Source organism: Notothenia coriiceps, unplaced genomic scaffold (genome assembly GCF_000735185.1).
Source record: "Notothenia coriiceps isolate Sejong01 unplaced genomic scaffold, NC01 NC01_scaffold00017728, whole genome shotgun sequence".
In the NCBI taxonomy this organism is placed as follows: domain Eukaryota; kingdom Metazoa; phylum Chordata; class Actinopteri; order Perciformes; family Nototheniidae; genus Notothenia; species Notothenia coriiceps.
The window spans coordinates 1,100-16,022 of NW_011350429.1; the positions used below are offsets into that span (position 1 = coordinate 1,100).

Genomic DNA, 14,923 nt, shown 5'->3' on the forward strand with positions numbered 1-14,923 from the left:
ATGTCTCGACACCTGCCAACATTGGATTAACTCAGAATAAAATACAATCTTGTTTCTAGCTTTTGAAACCAAAAGCAAAAAAGGTCAAATCCATGACTGAGCCTAACACACGCACCCTCTCGTTGTGTTGCCCGAGCGACAATGCAAATAAATTGCCGACCAAAAAACAGAAATCCTTAATGAAAACAAATGTCGTTATAATACTGTGTTACTGTGTCAAAGAGGGAACACCTGTACTCTTTGTTCTGAAACATTTAAGAAATGAATCTGGTATAAGGCAGTAAACTCCAAGTGATAACACACTGTGATAAAACAGGGCTGGGCATGCTTCAGCTCTGCGGTCCATTACAGAGTTACATCAGCAGCAGGCGGTCAGCGCGCTGCCATGACGTGTTTAAGGATCAGTGTCACTAATCCACAAAAAAAAAGAGAAAGACTTGACCTTGGGTTGGACAGCGGGAAAACACACCCACGTTACATTCATTCAGTCAACACGACAACACATACAGCTAAGAACTAGTGGACTGATCGATTGATAGCCTATTAATCCTTCAAGAAAATTGCTTGAATGACAGAAAATACCTTTTTAAATATTTAGTTTTTTCAGCTTGTTTAATGTTTTTAGATCATATTATAGTGAATATCTTCAGGCTGACAGAACAAGACATTTCAAGATATCACCTTGGACCAAAGAAGCGATTAAGTAAAGTTTAAAAAATAATTCTGACTAAGGGGTTACGGAGAGTAATAATAGTTTGCCACACACAGTCCATTGTCCTCACAATATAATAAGCTACATTTTGTCTGATAAATAAAATCAATGTTTGTTACAAAAATAAATAATAATAATAATTCTGATATAATCATCAGCTGAAACAACTAGGACAGAATAATCTTTAGTGTTTAAAGTAACGGAGTGATTGTTCCTGGTATCTTATGTAATCATGGTATAGTCAATGCTAAGCCTTTCCTAAATAATTGGTGGTAATACTCTTGTTCCCTACATACAATATAAACATGCTACACCAATATTCCCTGATCTTACCCTAACCCTATCCCTAACGACACCTTGTCAGAGGAGCAGCATTAACACTGTCAGAGTCTCAGGGTCAAAGTTTGCTGCTGGTAAGTCCTGTCACTGTGTGGCTCCAGCTAGCAGAGGTTTGAACATAGACTGTATATATCCACATAGACTGCAGTATTTAGTAAATCCACAGAAACTCTCTGTGGGGATGATTCAGGTTGTGGATGTTCGCACTTGTTGTAAAGTTTGCGATGTTGCATAACACTAAACAATTAGTAACCTGCATTTCTATTGGCTAACAGTAGCACAATAGCCCGGCATCATTAAGTCTTGTTTTCTATAAACTGAAAAGCTTAAGTTAGGTTTGTTGCAAAAGCTTTAATAAGGGCGTTGTGATGCCAAACACTGTCCATTCATACTGACACACATCCACTTATGGGGGGGCGAATATGCGTCAGCCGCTTGTGTGACAGTCAGACAGTGAATACTTTACAGCTGCCGTGACTAAAAGGTAGGCTAAACTCCGGTGGACGAGCCGCACTGCAGCGGTCTGAACCACATCTGTAAATAATGAACTAATGCACTCTGGAAAAGACTTTTACATTAGAGAAGTAGTTATACAATTGAATCTGGCTTCGTATTATTAAAAGCAACACGAGCATCGACCCGACGCACTCCCCCATTGTTGTTATTGTGAGCGGCGTTGCTGAGAAAATGAGTGACGAGATGTCATGACGCAGCACCAGTCAGGCTCGGGGCGGTGGAAACACAACTGGGGCCAAAAAGTAGAACAGGTTGAAACTCAAAGAGCATCAGCTCGGAGCTGAACTGGAACCGGTTTGGTGGAAAAGGGTATCTGTGACAAATCCACAGAGAATCATCACCAGCAGTTCCCCTCATTCCTTCTGGCAGTGTTAGCCTCTTTCAGTATGGTGTAAAGATATTGATGTTTTATATTTTTTTAGTCGCTCTTGCTGCCCTCGTTGACGTCATGTTTGGCAGCATTCTGATCTGATGGCCCCGCAGCTACAGTGGAAATTACCTAGCTGAAGTGCTCCACAGTGGTGGTAACTTCTTTGTCAGTCTGGGATATCGAACTAGCAATGTCACGCTTTCCTTCACTTTGGTCCCTCTGTAAACATTCTCTAAACTTGACCTTGGATACACTTTTACCACATAAATGAACTGGCTGTATGCTGCTTGATGTCTTTGAGATATATGTGCAATGGGCAGTCAGACACTCCCTTCAGAAGCCCATGTGTGTCCTCTTGCAGCAGAACAAATTCAGAAGTTGTTTGCTTCCACTCCTCTCTTTAATCCTGTTTGAAATGTGATGGATACAGCGTCCTCTCTTCCCCCCCGAGCTGCCCGGCCTCTCTGCTCACATTAAAGGGTCCTGGATACATTTCTATATGTGTCACTCCTTTTTGGGATCATCTAGGTGGTTATATTTAGTTTGGGGTTTTGTCCGCTGTGTAATGAAGTCCACCCTGCGTCTGGCCAGTAGAAGATAAGCCATTCTACAAAGGAGGTAATGTGCAGGCTCCAGGCTTCCTCATTGCGGCCAATTCAGGTCCCAGCGAACCCCTGGAGAATACTGATCACTGCTGGGGAGGGAAATAAGTCCTCAAGGTCAAAAAGATTCATGCACAGCAAATGAAGTCTTATGACTTCTCACCCATTGGCTTTTTGAAAAATATAAACTTATTCTGGCTGGTACTTAGTATAAAAAAAAAAAAACATAACATTTTATTACTTTTACTTCCCTCTTCCTAATCGATTTAGTCCCTCATGTTCTTACAATTCAGCTAGGAGACAGTGCCAACTGAGATGCAGACTCCTAAAAACTGGTTTCCAGCAACGCTATTCATTCAATGTAATATACCAAGTGTCTAAGCTGTAAATACATTGATCAGATGTTTTATAAGCGGATATAAATTGAAAACAATTTAAAAAATCGTCTCTGGCTCTTATCGCTAAAATTCAGTAAACATTTGTAATTTAAAAATGTAAAACATATTGAGGATGTCAGGAATAAAACAAACCTTCCCCCCCACCTCCCAGTAACATATTGGCTTCTCGGAAGACTGAACAACATTCCCAAAGAGAACTGAGAATACAGATGAGTCCGTATGGGAGAGGAACCTCAAGCAGCTCATGTTTTCACATCAGTTAGTCTGTCAGCAGAATAACGGAATTATTCATGGGATTTGGTGGAAGGCCGTAGCACCCAGTACAGTTTGAGTGGCCAAGAAGATCAATGAATGTTGATTTAACCAATCAGTTCAAATAGGTTCAATACATCCCGCTTCATTCAAAACCACATTTTCTTCACATGAAAATGTACAATAGAATACATGAAGCACATACTGTATGTTCATTACAGATCGTAGCAAACATTACAACCGCTACAGATTAATGCATAGTAAAAGTGTGTCAAACAACTATTGTGCTGTACAGTATGTCAAAGTGTTCACAGTGCACAACCAAATGTCTGTTCTACGATTGACAGTTTGGCTAATTATATTATCTTTGAACTTTGTTTTCACTTCTTATTAAGTGATTTAGATAATGTAATTAAACTGGCGGTACAGTCACAACATCATTAACCTGATTTAAGATCTGTCCTGCCTGTGAGCGACAGACCTCTGCCACAGCGCTGCTGCTGCCTGAATAAAAACATCAAGGTTCTCCACATCGTGAGAATACAATATTACCTGGTGACCCTTTTTTTCCGACACCGTATGATTAAAAAAGACAATATATTAAAGAGAACTGACTCCATATGGAAGTATTTTGTCATTCTTCCCTCCGTCAGCTGCTTCTCTTAAATTGATTTGGCACGAGAGGATGGGAGTGCCATGTTTAAAAATGGAACCGCTCAGTTGTTTCTATTAATAGCAGCTGGGCTCCGTGCAGCACTAACCAGATTAAGTCATTATGCGCTCACTTTCACTCATCCTGTCCACTGTAAACAACTGACATGTGTGGGTCATTTCATGTGTTCCCTTGTTCCAGGTCCCATCAGCAGCATACTGGTCAACACGTATGGCTGCAGGCCCATCGTCATGTTGGGGGGGTGCCTTACTTCCATTGGCCTGATCTCAGCCTCCTTCTGCAACAGCGTGGTGCAGCTCTACATCTGCATCGGAGTTATCGGTGGTAAGTCCAGCTTATCCACTTAAGTCCAATTTGAGTTCATTTGATGAGCCTTCTAAGCAGCAGGTTAAAAATAAAGTTGTTGTTGAAGGAAGGACATATGCTTTGATTGTTCCATTTCCGTTTCTGATAGGAAGGCCTTACAAGAACTACATTTATTCAATATTAATATAGAGAAATACGCAGAGATTTGATTGCACCGCATTTGAGACGACGAATGTCAGCCTCCGGTGGGCCCTTGATTACATCATTGGGAAAAACATACCATAATAAAAAAAACTCTCAGATTGACTTTTAATGTTATAGCAAAGTTTAGCATTGCTATTTCCAATTAATATTTATCCATATTAGTAAAACTGAGATTGGCTCTCTGGTTTAACAAGACCAAGAGTCTACAGTCATGCTAACTATTCTATGAGGCTATATATTGTAGCTAAGTGCAAACTAGCATGGCAGCATGCTGAAAACACGACAATAACTTACGAGTGTCGGTAGCTTGCTCCTAAAGCCAGTAGCTCAGAGCTTCTCAGTGATTGTTTTTCTGTTTTTCTCCTCAACAGGTTGCAATTATACTATTCATACCTCTGTCTAATGTTGTTGAGTTTGTGATTTAAAAATGGGTTTCTCATTAAGGTAAATTAAATACATTTCTGATTACAGTGCTCTTAGACATTGGTATGTAACAGTTAAATAATAATTGTTACAAGTCACTTCTGTCCTCTCTCCTCACAGGACTCGGACTAGCCTTCAACCTGCAGCCGGCTCTGACCATGATCGGAAAATACTTCTTGAAGAATCGCCCCATTGCCAACGGGCTGGCAATGACGGGCAGTCCGGTGTTCCTTAGCACCCTGGCTCCTCTCAACCAGTACCTCTTCAACCAGTTTGGCTGGAGGGGCAGCTTCCTGATCCTGGGGGGGCTGGTGTTGAACTGCTGTGTGGCCGGCTCCCTCATGAGGCCTCTCGGACCGCCGCCCGGCAAGATCAAGAAGAGCGAAGAGATCGCCATCACCACCACAACAAAAGAGAAGCGGACCGCCTGGGAAACGGTCAACAAGTACCTGGACCTGTCACTCTTCAAGCACCGTGGCTTCCTCATCTACCTGTCAGGAAACATCATCATGTTCCTGGGCTTCTTCGCACCCATTGTATTCCTCACGGCCTTCGCTAAGGACATGGGCGTGGACGAGTACTCGGCTGCCTTCCTGCTCTCAATTCTGGCTTTTGTGGACATGTTTGCCCGGCCTTCCATGGGGCTGCTGGCCAACTCTCGCTGGGTCCGGCCCAGGATCCAGTACTTCTTCAGCTTTGCTGTGCTGTTCAATGGGGTCTGCCACATCCTCTGCCCCCTGGTGGAGAGCTACACCGGCCTGGTGGTGTATGCCATGTTCTTCGGCTTTGCTTTTGGCATGGTCAGTTCAGTGCTGTTTGAAACACTCATGGACCTGGTGGGGCCTCAGCGGTTCTCCAGTGCTGTGGGACTCACCACCATCATGGAGTGCTGCCCAGTCCTCATTGGTCCCCCTCTAGCAGGTAAGATATGTCTGTCTGAAAGCATATTTCAACATATAGGATTTGTACTGCCCTAGTCCTTAGCCATTCTGGTTTAGAGTCAGTTCACAACAATATTCAGGCCTCGTCACACCAGAAAGGCACAGTGGTCTTGGCAGCTTGGTACTGACCATTTGCAGAAGCTAGTTGGCAAAGGGTAAGATAACTGCTCAATATGTTCACACAGCTTTTCAGACAAAACATATTTGTTCCACTTCCTTTAAGTCATTACTGACTGCAATCTTTCTATGGAAGAGATATACTCTGACAGAGGGGGTAGAATATAAGTTGATTACAATACAGTTATTAAAGGTCCCATGTCATGGCCATTTCAACTGATCATGATTCCATTGTTGAGGTCTACTAGAATAGATTTAAATTATTCAATGTTCCAAACTCACATTGGTTTCTCATACAGCATCTCTGTATAGTATGTGTATTCACTCTCTGTCCTAAATGGCTTGTTGGAGCTCCTGCCCCCCCCTCCCTGTGAGCACAGTGTGCTCTGATTGGTCGGGACGTTGCGAGGCTCGTTGCTGCTCGCCGCTGCTTCGAGAACAAGCTAAACTCATCCTGAGCACACACAAACACTCACAGCCGAAGTAAAAACAATAAGTGTGGCTTGATATTGAGTAAGAAAAAGGTTGATAACGTTGTGAGAATGGGTCTGCGGAGAGCATTTCTCCACGATCCCAACTCGTCTATTACCAGCGTTCAGGGAGCTCGATGCAAGTCAATGGGGACTCCCTGTTAGTTAGCCAAGGGATCCTGGTGTGTGAGGTGCTCCGCGGATTGGTCCATTTGGGCCAATCTGGTCATTTGTTGTTGANTTGGGTATTCACACGTCACTGAACCCAGGAAGCAAACAATGGAAAAAGAGAAATCTCCAACGAGGCGTTCTGGGGCAGCATAGACAGGTCTTTTTCTGTGTTAGAGTTTTACTCGCTACAGGGTGTACTTTGAGGGTTTGTGACTCTGCAGACCGTTTACATGCAGAAAAACCTTCATAACACACAAGGGGACGGGTAATAACCAGAAAAGCATGACATGGGCCCTTTAAGATATGGTAGCCTCTCTTGTATTGACATGATACACAGTAAAACACATCTGCAGCTTTAGGCTCCACGCCTCTTTGCTCCTTCAAAGGTCAGCATTATCAGCATCATTTGTCAAAGTTAATGGAAGTTGACCAAAAAGACTTGCATGGATTAATTTTGCTGCATGGAAATTGTGATTCAGGTTCTATTGAAATCATATTTTTAATGTAAACAACTAGTTCTTTACTCATTTATATTACTAGTAATTACTATAATGTATAATACTTGACATTTGTACATGTTTTTTCTACTTGGCAATGCCTTAAGATTTTATAAATGAGCAGATACTTTAACATTTTTTAAACTTTGTGTGTCTTGCAGGGAAACTGGTGGATGTCACTAAAAACTACAAGTACATGTATTTTTGCTGCGGGGTGGTGGTGATTTTGGCCAGTGTTTGGCTCTTCATTGGGAACTTCATTAACTACAGACTCTTGGACCGTGAGCGGAAGGCAGCAGAGATGTACAAACGGACTGAGACGGAAGATCCGGACAAAGCTCCGGGTCAGAAGGAGGCTGACAGGGAAGCCCAGAATGAGAAGAAGGGCGATGAACCTATGCAGCAGGAAACCAACATCTAAACCCTTCTGCTCTGCCAACAGTTACCTCACCTCCGTGACGTCCTCACCCTCCACTACGATCAAACTGAGCTCCCAGCCAGGAGGGGCCTCTGTGTTCCACCTGGCTCTATTCGGGGTCCTCTGCACTTCTAGAACTAACTGCCAAACAACAACAACTGTGTTGTAGGAGGCTGTGAGACGTTATATATGTTTGTCAAGGAGCAATAGCTGTGACTATAAGATAAATATTAACCACACAGAAACGTGTAACCTAGTAGCAGTTACAGTCAGGATGTATGATTATAGTGTCTGTGGGAACTCTGAAATTGTGTCAACTGCGAGCTAACATAGCAAATAATGGCAGATAATTATGAGAAAATGTAACTCGTAGTCAGACAATCGACTCTGCTTCAGAGCAGTTTGGTCTGCTACAGTTTGTGTATGGTTATTTTAAGGTATCTCCATATGTCCCTAATCAAATGTTCTGAGCTGTAGCCACAGCCGCCATTCCTTCTTCCCACTGTTCCTTCCGATATCACGTGAATGCAGCGTCACCATCCAACTGAATCAAAATGAGATCCGTTTTCTTCTTAACATGCTGAGATCTTGATTAACAAGAAAAAGGTTAAATAAATCAAAACAGTGAACAGGAATTACTAACTGCATTCACACTGCAGGTGACTTGGTTTTGACCATTTTTGTCAAATTGTGGACGGTTAGAGGCACGGATTGTACACACAGGTAATGGAGATCAGACTGACATCACAGTAAAATGTAAAGAACTGTATTTCAAAATGAATGAAATAATGAATACGGCCTTTCTCTAAGCATCAACCGTGGGGGGCCGTAGGGGCCCCGCTGATTGTGCTTGTTTGTTCAGCTCCTTAGGAGGTCTGATCTCCTCATGACTTTAGTTACGTATCTCGCAGTGTGAATGCAGCGCTGGCAAACCCAGCGCACCAGAAATGATTGATCTATCTCGTAAAATGTGTTCAGAACTATAATTGCACTGTGTTTAAAATGGCAGTTGGGTGCTGTAAAATGTGCACTTCCAAAAAAGAACAGCAGATGTATTCTGCTGCCCACCTGATCACCGTATTGTAGCGCAGTGAGACCTGCACAGTAACCCACTTTAATACTTTATATAGAGCTTCCTTTGAGTCATCTAGTGTTCCATGCTGACTTGTATACATGTAGAGAAAAAGCCATACTTCACCCTAAACAACTTTATTAAAATGCTGCATCTATATAAATCTAATTACGGTTGAATGTAATTTCCTCTGTGGGCCTTACCAAGGTGTTAATGACCAAAAAACATCTGCATTAGTGGTTTCCCTTCACATAGAGCCCATGAGCAATATCATTTCCCATGTTTTACATGCAGGCATAAAGGGAAATAAAATGATGTGGTCAGCGTGAGTCCATTCTGATGCATTGTCTTAAATGCAATGTAAAGAATGCGGGGGGGGGGGGGGGGGGTTGTACAGTGAACACTATACGAAGCTGATAAATCTGTGTTAAATGTGACTGTTTTTTGACTGTGATTAACTTTAATACTCACATGAAATCAGTGTAGTCCACTCCATTTGGCTCCTCACATGTCTAAGTGTTGATGTCCATACGCTAGAGATAATGTAACTTTCTGTGACTAATTCACACACACACACACACACCATGTGTAACCATGTGGAGGAGAGCTACTGATGCCACTAATAACTGAATGCTTAATGGATCTGTGTTGTCAATCGTATTGTGTGCAGATGAATGTACTGGATGAGCATATCCTGTTGCTATGAATGTCACATATTCTATCATTCCACGTGTCTCCTAAATGTCATCCTGCTGTTGTTCAGTTTTCATCATCAGCTGTGGTCTCAGACGCAGACCACATGGGGTCTCAGATGTCCTCACAAAGCCAAACACATTTAAATAACAAATGTAATTTTCAAAGCAATGATGAACAAACATGTTATTGTCCCTCTTCTCTATGCTGTGAAAAGATGTGTATCCAGAATAATGAAAATGGATGTCCAGCTGTGTTACCATGTGCTGTGTTCACCTGAGTCTGACTGAGGATCAGCTGTTTGTCAGGCTGGGTACTCAGGGTATCAGGGAGACATCGTTTGAGAATATCTGTCATTTATTGTAAATAAGATGGTTGTGAAAGATTTGCACACGTTTGTTCTCAGTTGAACAAAGTAGTTGACTTCTATGAGCTTGCTTTGAACTGGAATGAGTTTTCCAGTCTTGTTTCTGACTGTTGCTCCAGCAACTTGTGGGCCAACCACAGCTCTCCTCTGTTAGCTTAGCTATTCAGAATCAGCGTCCCATAATGCACCTGCAGTTCACCTGCATTTCATACCGATATTAGACAGTATTTTTATATTGCCATATCTTTACCTTCCTTAGCTTTAGTTATTAATAACATGAATAACACGTTATGAATGTTAACATGTATGCTTCATTAGTGTAAAGAGGGACTACTTTACTTCACAGACTCACTGTACAGGGTGCCTCTCACTGAGGCTCTCTACTGAGCAACACTGCCCCCTGCTGGGTCCAAACCACACAGACCAAAGGAAGAGAGGCTTCCTTTCCAACAGTACACACTCACATGATGAGGGTCCACTGTGTTTTTGCTATTTATATGTTGAGGTATACAAATGGAACAAAACACCACCTTGTAACGGTTTGATGAAATTAAAGCGTTTACCATTACATTTCAACTCTCTCCATTTATTTCCATACGTTCCACACATTATCTTACTGTTTTATTTGAATATGATATAAGCCATAACGGTTGAGAACCGTCACTGCATACAGAAAATAACCCATGTTTGAAATGATGGTGTTCTCCTCCCTTTACCTGACGTATTCTGTTTACACCACATTTCTCTGTGTTCTGGTATTTATTTGAAGAACTAAAGAAAATGCTAATAATGATTTCATCCAAATACATTTGAGTGATTGAGTTGACATGCACAGAGAACCTTATCAGTTATAATCCATATAGCATTTACTGGTTTATTTTGGGTTTCTTTCTTTTCATGTCAATTTAAAAAAAAGTTTATCTTGAGATTTGCTTAAGACCTCTTGGATTAAACGTGCACATAAGTGTTTAAAAAAAGGAAATGTTGCTTGAGGGTTCTGAAGTGTCAGCTGTAGGAAATGCCCCGGCTGTTATAGTTTATTCCCCCTTGTGTATGGAAGCAATAAGCAGAATGTAAAGGTTCAGAAAATGAAATGGATGTTACGTACTGTTGGACTCCATGCTATCACAGTGTTTAAACACTCATACGAGGCAGAGAGTAAAGGACACTTCACTTCACTCTTTGATTTGACTGCATTATGTGTAGTGGGCCTGAAGGTAATGCAATGGAAAAAAATAGTTTAGATAAGAAAATGTGCTTCTGATTTTGATTCCAGGCTTTCTTAATTCAAAACTCCATTTGGAAATCCCTCATTTTAAAGTAGCTGTACTCTGCCCCCGAGCCAATGGGATCATCTCTGCCTCCAATAAGTGTTTTATATCCGAACAACATCTGCAAAGCTAAACCTTGGACACACTACCTTCCATACAGATATGAGATGTGGGGTTGATCCATGTGTAGATGTAGGAGGCTGGAGGACTGTTGATGACATCTCTGTGCCTTATTGACCATTAACAGTACAATGGTGTTGTGTTGCAAACACTACATTTAGGTTAAGTTGTGTCCTTCCTTCCTACTTATTGTCGGTTTAAAGTCTTCCCTCCTCTGACATAAAGTTCACTGCGCTCAATCTTCACGTCGTATTACAGTTTTTCTCGATTGCTAACACACATTTTTTTTTAAATTGCTCAGTTTCTCAGAACACTAAACACAATTCACAAAACCACACACCCAAAGTGCAAAACACCTCATTTCTCCAGCTAAATTAAGAACTGCACTCAAAACTACATACACACTTACCAAATGCAAACTTTTGCACCAAATATAACACACTTCATTCATAATACTAGATGGTTTGACCACCCAACTACACAATGCTGAGCATAATCTAAAGCACTTTCATCTTTATGGGCTATGCTCTGTACATAGAGGTTTCTGCAGAGAAAGATTGCTTGAGTACACAGAAATACAGTAAATGAATAAATACAAATTAGTTGTTGAAAAAAATCACATTTGATTCAAAAATAACATTGTGCAACATGCATCTCAGCACATAGTTACTATGCTTCGGATCTCTCTAAGTGTGATGCATTGTTTGCCAAAACCTAGTTTGTAACTGCTGCTTCCTGTGCCTCATAGAACATCTTTAGCCCTGCACCTCTTTGTTTCTCAGTCCTTCAGATAAACAACAAAGATATAGTGGATGGTCAGTGTCTGTGTTGCATAAAAGTAAGTCTACCACAGTACATTGTGCAGGATTTTTGTAGTTATAGTATGCAACATGTCAACAATTCAATTAAAGTAATGAAGTAAATACGTTTCACACAACAGATATAAGCACTGATATATCATGAGAGTATTCTTCTTTGTCCACGTCCTCTCCTTCCAGCTCTTCCTCTACCTCTCATTCTTCCTCCTCTCACTCTCACCCCACCTCTTCCTCCTCCTCTCACTCTCAGCCCAGCTCTTCCTCTTCCTCTTGCTTCCATGTTGGCTTCCATTATTGCTGTAAGAAAGTACTCACCTGTGGTCTTTTCATAGTGCTAACATCCTGATTGATGAGCCAACAATTATGCTATCAGGTGTTTGGTCAGGTGGAACGTGTTTCTTGATCATTGGTCCATGTGTGAGGCATTTTGAATATAAGTGTTATGTATGTGCTAACAGGTGACTTTATGTCAGATGCCTGTTTGTCTTACGGGGAGAAACGTGTGCAGTGGTTTGCAAAAAGTGCCATGTTAATTTGCAAATTGTGTGAAAAGCTGAAAACGTGTTTAGAGTTTTGGAGATTTGAGCCGATGTTTTGCTCTTTGTGTGTCAGTTAAAATAATTGTGCTTTATGTAGCGTTTTAGTGTGTTAGCAATCGAGAAAAACTGTAATACGATTTTATTATTATTACACTGGTTTTGTTTTAGAACACATCTCCGGGTTAAGCAATATGATGCTGCTTTGCTTCAAGGTTAATCCATATTCTGTTCATGTGATTCACAATTTCAAACATATCATGGCAGTAACAGGTATTTTGCCAAAACAAGGAATCTTACAAACTAGTTTAGATTTTATCCTGTGGGGAACACGGATGTCTGTACCAAATTTCATATCAATTCACTTGCTAGTTAATCAAATATTTCAGCCTCGATGAATCCAGTGACCAACATTAGTGTCATTAGCACATTGACAATTGCGGTTCTAAAAAACGCGGATCAAATCATTCTCATCTTTATTTGTACGATATGATACAAAAAGGACATCTTGTATGATGCTTATAACTTCAAATTTGTATTTTTGCCTAATAGCTATCAGGTCAGTTCGTTAAACTGAAGTTGGGCAACAAACTCACCTTAGACAAGAACAGCCATGTGACTCATACATTAATTCATGTCCTTTAAGTAACAGATGCTTTGGTACAAAAAGAGCACTTTTTAAAATAGTATCTGCTCTTTAGATGACTTCTGGCAAAGAAATCCTGTATCATCAAAGATGACGGCAAGAGTGATGTCACCTATATCAGTTTCACCCTCAAATGACTCTATATGTAACTCCCGCATAACCAAGTCTGACATGGTAATTGTACAACTTTGGTGTAATGCTGTTTGCCTGTGATCGACTGAAAGTGAAGAATCCAACCGGGAGCAAAAACAAAACTAGTATAAGTGAAGGCAGAGGAGCAGAAGCTGTGTTGAAATGTCCTGATTGGATCAACCAGAAGACATGTACGGTTTGATTAGGTTGCAAAAACAACCTCTCGTTCTGACAACCACACACATACCACTCCTCCCTCCTTATTCTCTGTGTTTGGTAACGGTAACTAAGCTGCGCTGCCTCGGCCGAGGCTTTGTGAGTCACACCAACCAGAACAAAGACCCCATTACTGCCCCCCCCACCTCCGCCCTCAATCTCCTCTCTTCTTCGACCCCTCTGTCCTGCTCTCCTTAAATGCGATGATGAGTGTGTTTCCTCTCCTCTCCTCCCCTTGCCTCTGTCCATCCTCCCATTCATTAGCTGCAGGAGGTTTTAGGCGCAGCCCCGTCGTGCCATACATACCTCGGCCCTGACAACAGGGCCGGACAAAGGCAGTAAGGCAGGAAAACACAGGAGTCTTGAGCTTTATGGACTGATATTAACATGACTTCAGTGGGGTGTCATAAGTATATGTCTATACCTGCCCCTGTGAGCTAGCTCTGACGTGATCACTCATCCAGAGAAAGCGGAGTCCAGATCAATGCAGCTGGCTGTGACTGAGACTCCAGATACTCTGCAGCTCATGTCGGAGATTGAGCACTGGCTGTTTATCCCATAGCACTGATAGGTGCAGCATGAGCAGCCATGGGTGAGCACTGGTTTTTCAGAATGAGAGACAGACAGGCTGACCAGGCTGACCCCAGCCTGTGTGCAGACAGAGAAGGCTGTTTGTCTCCATGATATAATGGGCTGATGAACTTTACCTCAGGGTCTATACAGCAAAAAGTCGACTGCTAAAGGTTCGTTAGGTTCATTTCGACACATGGGTTGAGACAAGTTTATCTGTATTGCACCTTTCACCATAAGGTGCATTGTATTGCATCTCAATGTTTACACATGAACTTCTCTGTCAATTTTTCCATTGCTTTTTTGCAACTACTTTTTATTTTAATTACAGTTTCTTGATTGCTAACACACATTTTTTTTTTAATTGCTCAGTTTCTCAGAACGCTAAACACAATTCACAAAACCCCACACCCAAAGTGCAAAACACCTCATTTCTCCTGCTAAATGAAGAACTGCACTCAAAACTACATAAACACTTACCAAATGCAAACTTTTGAACCAAATATAACACACTTCATTCATAATACTAGATGGTTTGACCACCCAACTACACACTGCCGAGCATAATCTAAAGCACTTTCATCTGTTATGGGCTATGCTCTGTACAGTACATAGAGGTTTCTGCAGAGAAAGATTGCTTGAGTATACAGAAATACAGTAAGTGAAGAAATACAAATGAGTTGTTGAAAAAAAATCACATTTTATTCAAAAATAACATTGTGCAACATGCATCTCAGCATATAGTTACTATGCTTCAGCTCTCTCTAAGTGTGATGGCATTGTTTGCTAAAACCCAGTTTGTAACTGCTGCTTCCTGTGCCTCATAAAAAATCCTTAGCCTTCCACCTGCACATCTTTTTTCTCAGTCCTTCAGATAAACAACAAAGATATAGTGGTTGGTCAGTGTCTGTGTTGCATAAAAGTAAGTTTACCACAGTACATTGTGCAGGATGTTTGTACAGTTATAGTATGCAACATGCCAACAATTCAATTACAGTAATGAAGTAAATACGTTTCACACAACAGATATAAGCACTGATATATCATGAATTATGCAGAGCTCAGCTAAAAAC

At 41.4% G+C, this 14,923-nt stretch overlaps 1 protein-coding gene across 1 annotated transcript; it reads left to right on the forward strand.

Annotated features, from left to right (window-relative positions):
* Positions 1 to 4,042: 4,042 nt before the first annotated feature.
* Positions 4,043 to 11,248, forward strand: LOC104950529 (monocarboxylate transporter 2-like; the record flags this gene model as incomplete). Its single annotated transcript, XM_010777065.1, has 3 exons — positions 4,043 to 4,186; positions 4,916 to 5,716; positions 7,153 to 11,248. Coding segments are annotated over 3 exons (1,205 nt in total), but the record flags the coding sequence as incomplete, so codon positions are not given.
* Positions 11,249 to 14,923: the final 3,675 nt, after the last annotated feature.